This window comes from Ascoidea rubescens, assembly GCF_001661345.1.
Source record: "Ascoidea rubescens DSM 1968 unplaced genomic scaffold ASCRUscaffold_7, whole genome shotgun sequence".
In the NCBI taxonomy this organism is placed as follows: domain Eukaryota; kingdom Fungi; phylum Ascomycota; class Saccharomycetes; order Ascoideales; family Ascoideaceae; genus Ascoidea; species Ascoidea rubescens.
The window spans coordinates 554,549-568,257 of NW_017962919.1; the positions used below are offsets into that span (position 1 = coordinate 554,549).

Here is a 13,709-nt window from a genome sequence, read left to right on the forward strand (position 1 = left end):
GACAGTAATAATAGAAACACACCATAAGCAAATGAAATGAAGAAAAGAATGAAGATAATTATAGTTAAAGAATGAAGTAAAAATAGGAGTAGATTTATCTGTGCTTTGACTTATGGTGATGAGACTTCTTAGCTCTATGAGAGATTTGGCCTGTTTTCTTAGACTTTTCACCATTGTTATTAAGATGTTTATTACTGTTTTCAAAAAAATGTTTATTTGAAGAATAACCTCTTCTAAAAGACTGTCTTCTTCTAGAAGCAGAGATGATATTATGGTCATTTTTAGTGGTCATTAAAACTTTGTTTCTGAAAGCAGATAGTGGGATTTTTTTGCTTGCTTGTGAATTCGTTATAATATCTTTCCAAATAAAATTACTTTCTTCTGTGTCGTCCAATTCACTCATATTAAACAAATCCTCTAAATCTAATTCTGGTTCATTTGTTAAAGTAGTACTGGTTAGATTAAAGTCATTCATTGATTGATTTTCATTGAAATGTAACAAGAAATTTGGATCGTTAAGTGAAAACCCATTAATCGCAATATTTCCGACAGTCAATGCATCAGTAGGTGTTAACTCTGAGAAATTTTTATTTTGTTTTGATGAATGATTAGGATTGTTTAGTAAATTAGTATCGAAAAAATGATTTATATTGTTGATATTTGTTTGATCATGCATTTGATTCAAACTTTGAGCAAATTTATTAAAAACGATTGATCTTGTTGTCAAGCCATCAAGAATTTCATAGGGTTTTGTTGTATCAGGATACCAAGTAGCTAATATTGGGGGTCTGCCATTAATTGAAGAGGACAAAACTTCCTTAACTGATTTTGAGCCAATTATTTTTCTTTTTCCTTTTGGGGGCAACTCTTCATCCTCATCTGTGGTATCATTTAGATCTAAATCAAAATCATCATCCTCGTCCTCGTCATCGAAATTAGGAAATTGATCGGTATAATAAAATCCCAAATCATTAATATTAATTGATCTTGATGATTTTGGTGAAATGCTATTTTTTGATGTCAGTTTTCTGTGATTTTTATGACTTTTTATATTTTTTGTAACTTTTTTGTCAAATTTGGTATTAAGAAGATGAGAATTTAAACTCGAACTTATTCCAGATCCCGATTCAGAGCAAGAGCTTGAATTTAAATCTGAAGAGGATGATATATTGGAGTCTATGTTAGAATTAGCTTTATTGAAATGAAAATTTCTTTTTGATTTGGTATTCCTATTCGTGCTCTTATTATCAGATTCATCAGATGAGCTTGAGCTTGAGGAATCGCCACCCTTGAAGAAGTAAGGTAAAAGATAAGAATCGTCATAATCATCATCTTCTTCTTCGTTGTCATTATCTTTAAGAAGATTTTTTGAGTTTTGTAGAGGTTTTTTATGTTTTAAGGATTTAATATGACTTGATTTTTTATTTAAATTTGAGTTTGAGAGATTAGAATTTTTAGGGTTCTTTTTGTTCTTTTTATTTTTTTTATTTTCATTTTTTTTCTTGTTATTTTCATTTTTGTTTTTATTATTTTGATAGTTATTTTGATTGTAATTTTTTTTATAGTCAGAGTCAGATAAAGAGTTTGAAATTGAAAATGAATCTGAATCATTTGAATTATTATTTGAATGAGAGTCTGAATCATCGAATTGGATAACTTCGTTATCATCAGAATCATCCAAATCTTGATTATTTTGTAATCTCAATTGGTTTAGTAGTTGTCTATTTTTTTGAACGACGTCTTCGACATTTTCAACTATTGAAGCTCTTGGTTTAATTTTAGATATATTTGTTTTTTTTTGGTTATTATTATTATTTTTATTATTATTATTATTTTTATTATTATTATTATTGTTATTATTATTGTTATAGTCGGTATTATTATGATTCGTATTAAGATTGTTGATACTGAAATCATCATTGAGGCTGAAATTGTAATTGTAATTGTCAGATTGATCATTATCAAAATCATAGTTATCTAAATTAAAACTATTATTATCTAAAGGAAAATCGAAAATCAAGTTATCATTTTCTAACTGAATATCCTTTAATAAAGCATCGGCTTCTTCATCTAACAATAATTCATTGTCGGATAAGTTCCAGTCATTATTATTGTTTTTGTTTGTATTGTTGGTAAGGGTGTCATCGAAATTAAGACTGTGATTTAGATCATGATGGGTATTGTTGTTATTATTGTCATAATAGCCATCTAAATCGATATCATTTTGAATTGCTTGAAAGAATGCGTCAGAATCAAATTCTTTATCATCTGAATCATTATCGTTATTATTAAAAAAACTTAGTTTATTAATGGTGGTGTTATTGTCGTTATTTTTATTTGGTTTTGAAAAGAAATCTTCATCATCCGAATCTTTAATTTTAGGATAATTTAAAAGTAAATTATTGTCAATCAAGAAATTATTTGATGGGGCATTAATATTGATACTCATATTAATCGGGTTTATGGTAGTTGATTCGTTAATTGTAATTTCTTCACCTAAATCTTCATCTTCATTGTTATCTTCATCATCGCCATCATTGTCATTGTCATTGTCATTTTTGATTGTTTTTTTTATATTGTTTTTGGTATTTTTATTATCGATTTTATCAAGACTATTAGGAAGTGATTTTGTAGCTTTATTATCGCGAATTGAGATATCTGAGGAATCATTTTTTATTATATCAATAATGTTTTTATTATTTTTGTTATTTAAAGAGTGAAATGACAAAGATGAAGATGAGTTATTCGAATCAATTGAAGTTGAAGTTAATTTTTTAAATGGAAAAGACATAAAGGGGTAAAAGAAAACCAAAAAAGTGAAAAGAATAAAAAATAAACAGAATATAAAAGAATGGAATAAAAATTTATGGTTAATCTATAAATTTTTCTGATATCAGGTCAAATAGAGAGAAGAATCTCTGGTGGTTATCAAAACAATTGGAATGGGTATGCTTCAAGTTATTTGTTTTGATTGAATCCAGAGAATTTGAATGATGAAAGGGATCTGTTTTCTGAGTGAGAGCTTCGTGCTGTCTTTGGTGAGAGATCCTTCTGTTGATTTGCTTTGTTGAGGTGTCTGTAGTTCACCATCCAAACCAATCTCTGCTCAAGTGTCGATGTTTTATTCTTCGTGAGCTCCTTCTTCAGCTTCTTTGTAAGCTTTTTGTTTGATGATTGCAATTTTCTTTCTCCCCAAAAGGTTCTCATTTTGGTTTCAGAAAATTTTCCTTGCTGAGTTTGGCAAAAATCCTAGAGACCGTTTCCGCAACTGGGATGTCTCACTAGATCACGCGACTAAATACTAGCAAAGTAGCGGAACGCACCTCCGTGATTGCAACGCACTGTGCCAGCAGGCACAACATCAGCACGAATTCCAATCACGAGAGGTTTCGATGGCCCGAAAGGCAACACAATGGTGCGAAAAGTACGGGCAAGAAAGTTTGCATGTTGAAGCAACGCAAAAGCTGCCTCAGGCCTGAACTGAAGCTGAAGGAGCGTCTGCCTGCCTGACAAAAAAGGAGTGCAATCGTCTCCACAGCAGGGAAATCAGAAGAGAAGCAAAAAGTGGAAATCCAGTGGCATGGCTCAATGACGCATGTGTGTGATGAAACACGCATTTATACGTAATATCCTGCAGAATTTTGACACTAGAGGGTTTGGGCGCGAAAACCAACAAAGAGATACAAAAAGCTTATTTTTGATCACGGTTGAAAATTACAAAAATTTGAGTGATTGCTTATTTGGAATCCTGTTTAGAAAGTTTAAAAGAAAGAGTTTTTATTATTATTAATATTCCGTGACCGCGAGCCAGCCATATGGAGCTCGTAGACCTAAATAGAAGCTATAAACTGTTGTTTAAGAATAACTGAAACCAACTCCTTAATTCTAAGCGAGGTTTAGGGAAACCTGAGCTTACAGGGAAAAACCTACACAAATCAGATACAGAAAAGTTTAGGATCTTAAGAGTTAAGGTCCCATGCCTTTTCTAAAAAACTAACCAACATTTTGAATCCTTTTCTTGTACCTAAAAGATGCTTGAGTTGGGTAGGCCTCTCTGAACCAAGTTCCTGAGGGCTTATTCCTGCCAATGTTCTTGCTTCCTGATTGTGCAGGCATTCAATGAGATAGTGATATATTGTAGGAGATGGGCTGTTACACACACAATGTCTTTTATTTAAGTAACCAGCAGCCCACTGGAAATCTGGTCCAAATACATGTCCACATCGCAATTGAGTAATTCCGCTGAGCACGTATTTAGGGTAGGTCTTCATTGGTACATAAAGAAGGTTTTGCTTAAACTTGATTAAAAAAGAGTTTATAGTTTGTGATCGATTATGAAAGGGTAAAGTACATATTGTCTTATTGCGGATTTAGCTCAGTTGGGAGAGCGTCAGACTGAAGATCTGAAGGTCCTGTGTTCGATCCACAGAATTCGCATGTTTTTTTTGCTGCTGCTTCTATTTTATAACTACTTACATAAAAATTCTATAAAACAACATTAATTGGTCTACTTTTTTTTATTTCTGTTCTCAAATGACACTTGTTCAATGAAGACCAATTATTTGTAATTTTTCTGATTTGAAAAATCTTTGAATTCATCTGAAATGAAATTGGGTATATTGAAAATCGTTCCATATGAAGGACTGTTACCACTTTGGTTGCTGTAAACACTTACTCCACTGCTCATTGAATTTTGATTTATATGGCTGATATTGTTATCACTATTAACACGATCTGGAGTTTCTTCTGCAGCATCTATATTGATTTTGACTTTACTATTGTTATTAGCATCACTATTTATTATACTATTGATAGAATTTCTGTTACTATTATTATTATTATTATTATTGTTATTATTTGTCAAAAATAAACTGTAATTGGTATCTCTGACACCAATGAGATTGGAAGGAGAGTTAATATTATTGACTTCACCGAAATTATTTAAATTCTCTGAATTCAATGCTTGATTTATCATTGAATTTAAATCATTATCATTATTAATAGAATCAGCAAGAATCCCGATATTTGTGAGATCTTTATTATTATTGTCATTATTAAAACTACCACTGTTTTTAAAAAAAACATTTCGACCTATTATGTGGTTGACATTTGAATAATTATTTGAATAACTTCCTGAATATAAATTCATGTCAAAATCGTCATAAGCATTACCATTTAAAAAGCTTGAATTATTGACTAAATTATTGTTCAAATTATTTGTGAAACTATTAAATCCATTATTCAGATTATTATTTAAATTATTTAAAAAATTATTATTATCATTATTATTGATAATATTAATTAAATTATCCATTAAATTATTGTTTAAATTGTCATTCATATTTTTGCTTAAGTTATTACTCGGGTTGTTACCCAAGTTATTTATATTATTCAAGTTGAAAGGTAAAGAAATGCTATTGTTATTATTATTATTATTATTATTATTATTATTATTATTATTATTATTACTATTATTATTACTATTATTACTATTATTATTATTATTATTATTATTACTATTGTTATTATTATTATTATTATTATTACTATTATTATTACTATTATTATTATTACTATCGTTATTATTACTATTGTTGACATTTTTACTATTGAAAAAATTTATCCCTATCTTGTTTAGATCAAGATTATTAAAATCATTGTTGCTGTTGGTATAATTCTTGTTATTATTACTATTGAATCCACTAAATTTTATGCTACTAAAATCATTAACATTATTCGAATCATTAAAATTAAAACCACTTATATTCTTCAATTCATTTTGTAAATTCAAACTACTATTCAAATTTATATTTGTATTTTTATTGATAGGTGTATCACAGTTTTTATTGTTAATTATATTATTATCAGCATCCTTAAGATGACTTTGATTATCACCTTTGTTGTCATTTTTTATATCTATACTATTTTTGTCATTATGATTGCTAATGTGGTTTATATTAAATATAATTTTATTTTGAAGTTCTTCATCTTTATTCGCATTAAAGTTTTTGACTTTTAAATCTTCAAAAAACCGATATTGTCTTTGTTTTCTAGAATTAACTATTCTGTAAAGTTCTACATTTGTTAAATTTTTAAACAATTTAAAACTACCATAAACAAAATTAGGCTTTTCTTGTTTCACAAATTTGATTTGATTTTCAAATTTTTTAGGTCTTTCAAATTTGCTTTCATTATAATTTTCATAAACTTTTATAGCAATTTTAATCAATTGTCCAACTGCAATATCAATCAAATGATATTTAGCAATTTCAGGACAGTTTGCAAAAAAGCTATTGTATGAATCAACCATTAATTTGATATCGGCTTCAATCATTTCAGATGTTGGATAATTTATGCATGAACTAAAAAGAGTTGTCAATGCACAGATTGGATAAATTAAACTCGCATTAACCATTTGAGCTATACTATCGGTCAAGTTTCCTGCCAATTTTAATATCTGCCTTGCAGCATCTAAACATCTAATACTAAAATTTGTGTCATTGATATTGGAACATTTTTCTTTATCTTTGTCTTTAGAATATGGATTGTTTTTCTTTTCCCATGGAATTTTAAGCCCTAAACCGTTGATTATCATTATATGGTAATAATAATTAAAATGTAAGGACAAAATTTTGCTTCTAATTCCTTCAATTGCTAAGGGAGAATACTTTTCTTTATTACTATTATCAAATACATTCCAAATTTTGTAGCCAGGTCTAATGCTTATCGGGATATTATCTTTCCAGTCATCTAAATCGGATGAAATTGATATAATTAAGTTTTTAATATCCTCAATTGATTTTTGGGTTTGGGCTTTTTTGCACAACAAGTTGAAGTAAGAAGCTTCTGTAATCTTGGCCAATTTTCCAATACAGTAATAGATGCAAAGCGATAAATTCATTTCATCCTTTTGGCACAATATATCTAAATACAAAGGTTCATCTTTGCCAATGTTTTTAAAAGGTCTTCCACACAGTTTTGAAATTTCACTGATAATAATATTATCATCTTCAGCAGTGACAGCGTTTCTACCAATAAGTGGGGCTTTACCAGATGTCATACAATAAACTCTATCACAAATGTAGCATGAATACCAAATGATTTTCCGTTTTTTGAATTCATCTTTGTCTAAGCCAATATAAGATTCGGATTTATCTAAACCTAATTTGAAAGCAATTTTTAGGGCGACTGATAGTAACATGTGGTTAACTTTAGGTAAAAAAGCAGAGGTACTGTAGATGGTTAAGATTAAGATACCTTGGATTGAGAGTAAAGTTGATTCATTTGTTAGAGAAATTTGTTGAAAATAGTATAGAGAGTTTAAGAAATGGCGTCTTCCTATATTTTTTAGTTCTGATATTTTTATTCTAAAATTTTTATCTGGAGGGGTTGATTGAGTGTTGTGATTATTGTTTTTGCTGTTGTTATCATTTTCAGTGTCTTTGGAAGTATCTTTGGAAGTATCTTTAGGAGTATCTTTGGAAGTATCTTTAGGAGTATCTTTAGGGGTGTTCTGGGGAGAATTTTTCGGTTCTGATTGATCGAAATGATTATAAATTTGGTAGTTGTTTAAATTCGGGCTTAATTCCAGATTCTTATTATTTTGATTGGTTGAAGTATTGAAGTTGTAGTTGTCTGTTTCATTAACATCTACAGAATGGTTGATTCTGTCGTCATCTTCATCGTCTTCGCTTTCTAGATCAAAATGTTCCATGTAAAGGTTTGATTTGTAGGCTTCTATGAATACAGAGGCTGCAACGGCTATAATTGAGTTTATGAGTAATAATTGGGAGTAGGACAAGCCAATATCATTGGGATTATTAGTAGGGTCTTTATCTTTGTTTTGTTCGACTTTTAACCAGTAATCGTCGAATAATCCAGTCATTTCATCGCTGGATACTAGGAAAAAACAGGCATTGTTTTGAGCTACTGGAGACATTAGGAAATCTACGATTTTTTTGTTTGGAATTGGGCTTAGTAAGGAGCTTGGTAGAATGTCCTGCCAGAGTTGAGTTTGTCTTTTTGATATTTCGTTGATTTGTAAATGTAGTATTAGTAGAGGGTGTAGTAGGTTGGACGCGTCGTTTTTCAATTTTTGTTCTACCCATTTGATGCCCTCGGGGCTGAAGATTGAATAGTTCGGGTGGTAACTTAGATAGTCATTCGGTAATGGGGACATTATATGGTAGTTTTCAAACTTTTGGTTTAGTTCTTCCATTGATTTTGAGTGTTCAGAGTTCATGAGGATTGGAGAGAGGAGGTCATTTGAGTTTGTAGAGTCTATGGATTCGTGGTTACATTCAAGAGGGTAATTTTGGGAGTCATCATCGTCGTCATTGTCGTTATCGTTATCGTTATCATTATCGTTATCATTGTCATTATCGTTATCATTATCGTTATCGTTATAGTTGTTATTAATGTTATAGTTAGAATTGAAGTGCCTTTTAGAGATATTTTTTGTATGAGAGATATCGTCGGAGATATTTATATCGTCAATTAATTTTGAATTTGAATTTGAGTCTATTCGATAAAGTAGCAATTCCATTAGATGCTCCATTTTGCCTAATCTTTCTTCGAGATGTTTTACCTGTAAAACATTGTTAGGATTTGAATTGACGTCAGGTCCTGACCCAAATCCTTGTACCTGTCCTGATCCTGATCCTGATCCTGACGCTGAAGCGGAAACGGAAACGGAAACGGAACCTGATTCTGATTTTGGTAGAGAACCAAGGCCAGAAGCCGAAGCAGAACCATTTTGAGTATTGTTTTGGTTGTTTTGAGAGATTGACGATTTCAGTACTCTCTTTTTTTTAACGTAGTTGTAGGTGCAAGAGAGAGAGTCTTTACAGTTGCCACATGGAGTACCGCCGTTACATCTGATTTTTCTCTTTCTACAAAAGTCGCAAGCCTTTGAAACTCTCCGACGTTTTGGCAATTGATTTTGCAGATTTTCAATGTTTAGTTTAGTGATGAGCAAATCCGATTTAAAGTTGTTTAGAGAGTTTAAATCGGTTATGTTGTTTAGGTTGTTGGTAAGATTGGTAGGAAGATTACTGAGGGTGTTAGGGTTGAAGAAAGGGTTAAGTTTGTTTGAGATGGGAAAACCGGCATCGTTGTTTGTAGTGTTGTGATTAATAATGGTATTAAAATTATTAAAATTATCAGGATTAGAATTATTAGAATTATTAGGATTATTAGGATTATTAGGATTATTAGGGTTATTAGGGTTATTAATATTGGTGGGATTGAGAGAATTGTTAAGATTGGGATCCATTTTGAGAGAGAGCCGAACAGATCAAGCCAAAAAGCCCAAAGGGAGGGGGGGAAGAGGAGGAACAAAAAGATAGCAGAGAGCAAACAACCACCAGTACCATGAAAAAGACAGTTCTGGAGAAGAAGCAGCGGCAAGACAGCACAAACAGCTGGAGAACAGACATAATATATAGCAATGTATTTCAAATCAATTCCGCAATGGTCGAGCTCAAAGCGGCAACAGCCCAACCAGGAACTGTGCCGGCTCAGAAGCGTGAGAGACCGACCTAGCGGGAGATGCAGCGGGAACTGGGGTCGGGCTGTGCTGGCGCCTGAAGAGTTCAGGGCCACTGCAGAGAGGCTGAGGGTTCTTTTGTCTTCGTGTTCTAATGCCTATGTTTTCTCGTGTTTGTGTCGCACAGTCAAGCTTTTCCCACCTTGGGCTAACTTCCTTGTCCAGTCTTGTCCGGTCGTGCCACTCGCTATCCAAATTGCTCATTGTTAAGCATGTCTTCGTTCACAAAGTTGGGCAAGTTGAACATGCCCTCATACAACCCGTCCTGTGCTGACTCAACACTGAAGCTGGGCGAGTAACCATACCCAGTCGCGTCAAAGCTGCTGCTTCCAAAGCTTTTGCCACTATTGTTCTGATTGTGGTTGACACCAGAATGCTTATCTTTAGCTTTGTGTTCTCGAGAATTGTCATCGCCACTATTCTGTTCTCTGTTCGACTTTTCATCCTGATCTGACAGCCCATCGCCATTTGTGTTGAGCTTTAAACCTTCACCGACTTTCGTAGCCGGATAAATGAAATACCTGTTGTAGATATCATTCATGCTCATGTCCATGTTCAAATCCTTGTTCAAATCTGTATTCGTCTTTCCATATTCATTCATTCCCACCTCTTGGTTAGTATCTCCTGGATTCTTTTCAAAAAATGTCTCAAATGAAAGTAGGCTATCCAAATCAATCAACCCATTAATATCAAATTTGTAATTGAAGGAAGTGTTATAATCGTCACGATTATTACAGTTACCATAGTTGTCAAAATTATTATCGCTTCTATTGAAAACATTGGAGGGCTCTTTCCCATTTAGTCTTAATCCATTCAATTTTCCATTTTCTTGTAATGATTTTTTATTCATTTCATCACTCATTTCATTATTCATTTCATCATTCATTCCTTTATTCATTTTATTGCTTATGTTATCAGTATTCTTTTCACTTTTTTCACTTTTTTCACTTTTTTCACTTTTTTCACTTTTTTCACTTTTTTCACTTTTTTCACTTTTTTCACTTTTTTCACTTTTTCCATTTATTTCTGGTTTTTCTGGTTTTTCATTTAAAATAATACTAGACCTTAATTTCATTTTCTTCCTCTTCTCAATTATCTTATAAATTGACTCATTGGGCAAATTTATCAAAGATTTTATAGCTCCTTCAACATTAATCTTCTTCCCATTCTTATTCTCTCGCTCATATATCTTAATCGCTATCTTAATCATATACCTGATAACAATATCAACCAAATGGAACTTGATACTCTCCGGACAACAATCAAAAAACCTATTATAACAATTGATCATCAACTTAATATCCTCAAATGCTGTCATCGACGTAGGATACTGGACTACTGAACTGAAAATCGTCGTAACTGCGCTGATTGGATACATTAAACAAAAACTTGTCAAATGCTCCATTCCATCTGAGAGGTACTTTGATAATAATAATATCTTCCTAGCTGCATCTAAACATCTCAAGTAAAAGCTCGTTGAATTCATTATCATCATCTCTTCTTTTCCTTCCTCTTCCCCTTTTCCTGCTTCTCCTGCTTCTCCTTCATTAGCATCTTTATTAGCATCTTTATTATCATCTTCTACTTCCGCTTCTACTTGAACTGCTTCTTTTTCTTCACTTCCTTCCTCTTTATTTTCCCCACGTTTACCATCATTACTCTTCTCACTTCCTCTACCTTTAGTTTCCACATTCCATGGTGCTTTAAATGCTAACCGATTGATAATCATTACATGATAATAATAAAAAAAATGCATTATCAATATCTCCCCTTTAATCTCATTAAACCCAAAATCACTCAACAACTCCTCATACTCACTAAATATATTACTCAAATTATGCCCTGGTCGGATCTTCAATGGTATCGAATCCTTCCAATTATCCAACTCAGATGACAACGTCAATATATTCTCCATCATCTTTGCCATGCTCTTCCCATTCAACGACGTCGCTGCAAATAACTTGAAATATATCTTCGTCGTTATAGCCGTCAACTTCGAAAGAAAATAACTCGCACACAACGTAAATCCCTCTCGGTCTCCACTGCACAACACCTTGAGAACCTTGCTCTCATTCTTACTTATATTCGAAAACGTAGTATCCAATTTCCTAGCAATTTCAAATTTAAATAGCACATCGCTCACCGTAGTAACATCGAGATCATTAATTATCGGCGGCTTCCCCGTCCGTATACAAAATAACTTATCGAAAAAATAACATGCACACCATATAATTCGACTTTGTTGTGCTTCCTTTTCTCCTAATTTTAAATAAGTCTCCTTTCTTTGCAATCCTATATCTTGTGCTAGCCTTATTGCTATTGATAATAACATGTAATTCACCTTCGGCAAAAACGAAGATTCATTATAAATCAACAATAAAAAGATACCCTTAATCGTTTTCAATCCATGTCCAACAACTGAAATTCTTTGAAAATAATAAATCGAATTAATCAAGTGCCTTCTTTCAAGATTTTTTAATTCACTAAGACTTAATTTACATAGTTTTTTCTCCTTTTTATTAGATTTTAAACTTGATCTAATTATATCAAACATTAAAGATGCGCTTAACGTAAGAAATGCATTAATCAAAAGTAAGTCAGAATAATTTAAAGTATTATCCCTCTTCTTTTTATTATTACATTCATTAATCTCATTAATCTCATTAATCTCATTGACATCATTTATAATGCCTAGAAAATTACTATTAGATAATAAAGATAACGGATTGAGTAGTGATAAAGGTTTAATTAAAGATTCAACTGTAGATTTTTTTGGTAAGGAACTCAACATTGATATAGCTATCGGTTCAATCCATTTATTCGTTTGAATCTTAGATATCTCATTAATTTGATGATGCAAATTAAACAAAGTTTTCAGAAAATTGTCATTTGAGTTCCCAAGTTTATTATTAATCCAATTTAAGCCTTTTAAACTGAAAATCGAAAAAGATCGCTGAGGTCCAAAAGAATCAGTTGTATTAATTGCCACAGAATTTAAACGAATTTCATGGTTATTACTGCTCATTTTTTTCTTTTTATTGACATCATCATTATTAGCAGTAGTGATGGTGGTATTTTCGTTATTAAAAGAATTTAAATTATCATGGTTAGAAGATGTCAGATTAAAATCAAGATCTATCATGCTGGTATCCAAATTATCGTTTTCATTAATGGAAATCTCCTTGGTATTATTAATATCGATTCCCACTTCATTATTATTATTATTATTATTATTATTATTATTATTATTATTATTATTATTATTATAAATGCTATTATTATCATTAATGTAATTATCAATATCATTATCATTATCATTATCATTATCATTATAATTATCATTATAATTATCATTATCATTATCATTATCATTATAATTATCATTATCATTATAATTATAATTATCATTATCATTATCATTATCATTATCATTATCATTATCATTATCATTATCAGTTTCTGGAATAATATTCGAGTCAATTTTATTGATCAACAATTCAATCAACTCTTCCATTTTACCTAATCTTGATTCAAAATTTTTAATTAAATTAACTCTTTTATTGGTTTTAGGTACTTTAGTATTTCGAGAATCTTGGTTATTTTGAGCATTTATAGTATTATTGTCTATTTCATGTCCATTATTTAATTTTTTTAAAACATCAAGATCCATAGTAATGTTTAAATGACTGTTATTAATATTGTTATTATTATTCACATTGTTATTGATACTCTTAATTGAAGGTGTTCTTTTTTTTTTAACATGATTATAAGTACAAGATCTGGCATCTTTACAACTTGAACATGGTACTTCACCATCACATTTAATTTTTTTTCTTCTACAGGAATCACAAGCTCTTGCTACTCTTCGACGCTTAATAGGCCGACTATCGGTGGCGTTTGTATAAACAGTGCTATTATTGGAGGAATTAGCAGCATTGTCATGATTAACCAAGCTCATTCTGGGGATTGCACTAATCTTTTGGGGACCAGTGTTAGTTATATTGGTGTTGGTTGGTGTTGGTGAATTTGATCCGTTCATCTGGGGTTAGATTGAACTTGTTAGCGGTCTCGTGGAATGTGTCCAACGGAATTTCAAGCAAACCGAAAGAATGATATAGTAACAAAAATGGCTAGCAGTAGCAAAGATAGCTAGCAGCAGTAG

General features: G+C 31.3%; 3 protein-coding genes and 1 non-coding gene across 4 annotated transcripts; 1 reads left to right on the forward strand and 3 right to left on the reverse strand.

The window, feature by feature from the left end:
• Window positions 1–94: 94 nt before the first annotated feature.
• Window positions 95–2,791, reverse strand: ASCRUDRAFT_70643 (uncharacterized protein; the record flags this gene model as incomplete). The annotated part of the gene is made up of 1 exon (XM_020191819.1): window positions 95–2,791. The coding sequence occupies one exon, from the start codon at window positions 2,789–2,791 to the stop codon at window positions 95–97; it is 2,697 nt and encodes an 898-aa protein (XP_020047079.1).
• Window positions 2,792–4,282: 1,491 nt separating this feature from the next.
• ASCRUDRAFT_76138 (uncharacterized protein) lies at window positions 4,283–5,467 on the reverse strand. Its single transcript, XM_020193354.1, has one exon. It carries the CDS (start codon window positions 5,339–5,341, stop codon window positions 4,559–4,561), a length of 783 nt encoding a protein of 260 aa, XP_020047080.1. The 5' UTR covers window positions 5,342–5,467; the 3' UTR covers window positions 4,283–4,558.
• Window positions 4,365–4,437, forward strand: ASCRUDRAFT_t91. The gene has a single exon. It is a non-coding gene; the product is annotated as a tRNA-Phe (tRNA).
• Window positions 5,468–9,734: 4,267 nt separating the features above from the next.
• On the reverse strand, window positions 9,735–11,276 carry ASCRUDRAFT_8372 (uncharacterized protein; the record flags this gene model as incomplete). The annotated part of the gene is made up of 1 exon (XM_020194852.1): window positions 9,735–11,276. One exon carries the CDS (start codon window positions 11,274–11,276, stop codon window positions 9,735–9,737), a length of 1,542 nt encoding a protein of 513 aa, XP_020047081.1.
• Window positions 11,277–13,709: the final 2,433 nt, after the last annotated feature.

What these genes read in the sequence shown, in the direction of transcription:
- ASCRUDRAFT_76138 (XM_020193354.1), bottom strand. Translation starts at nt 5,341, where the DNA reads ATGAATGACAATTTAAACAATAATTTAATGGATAATTTAATTAATATT.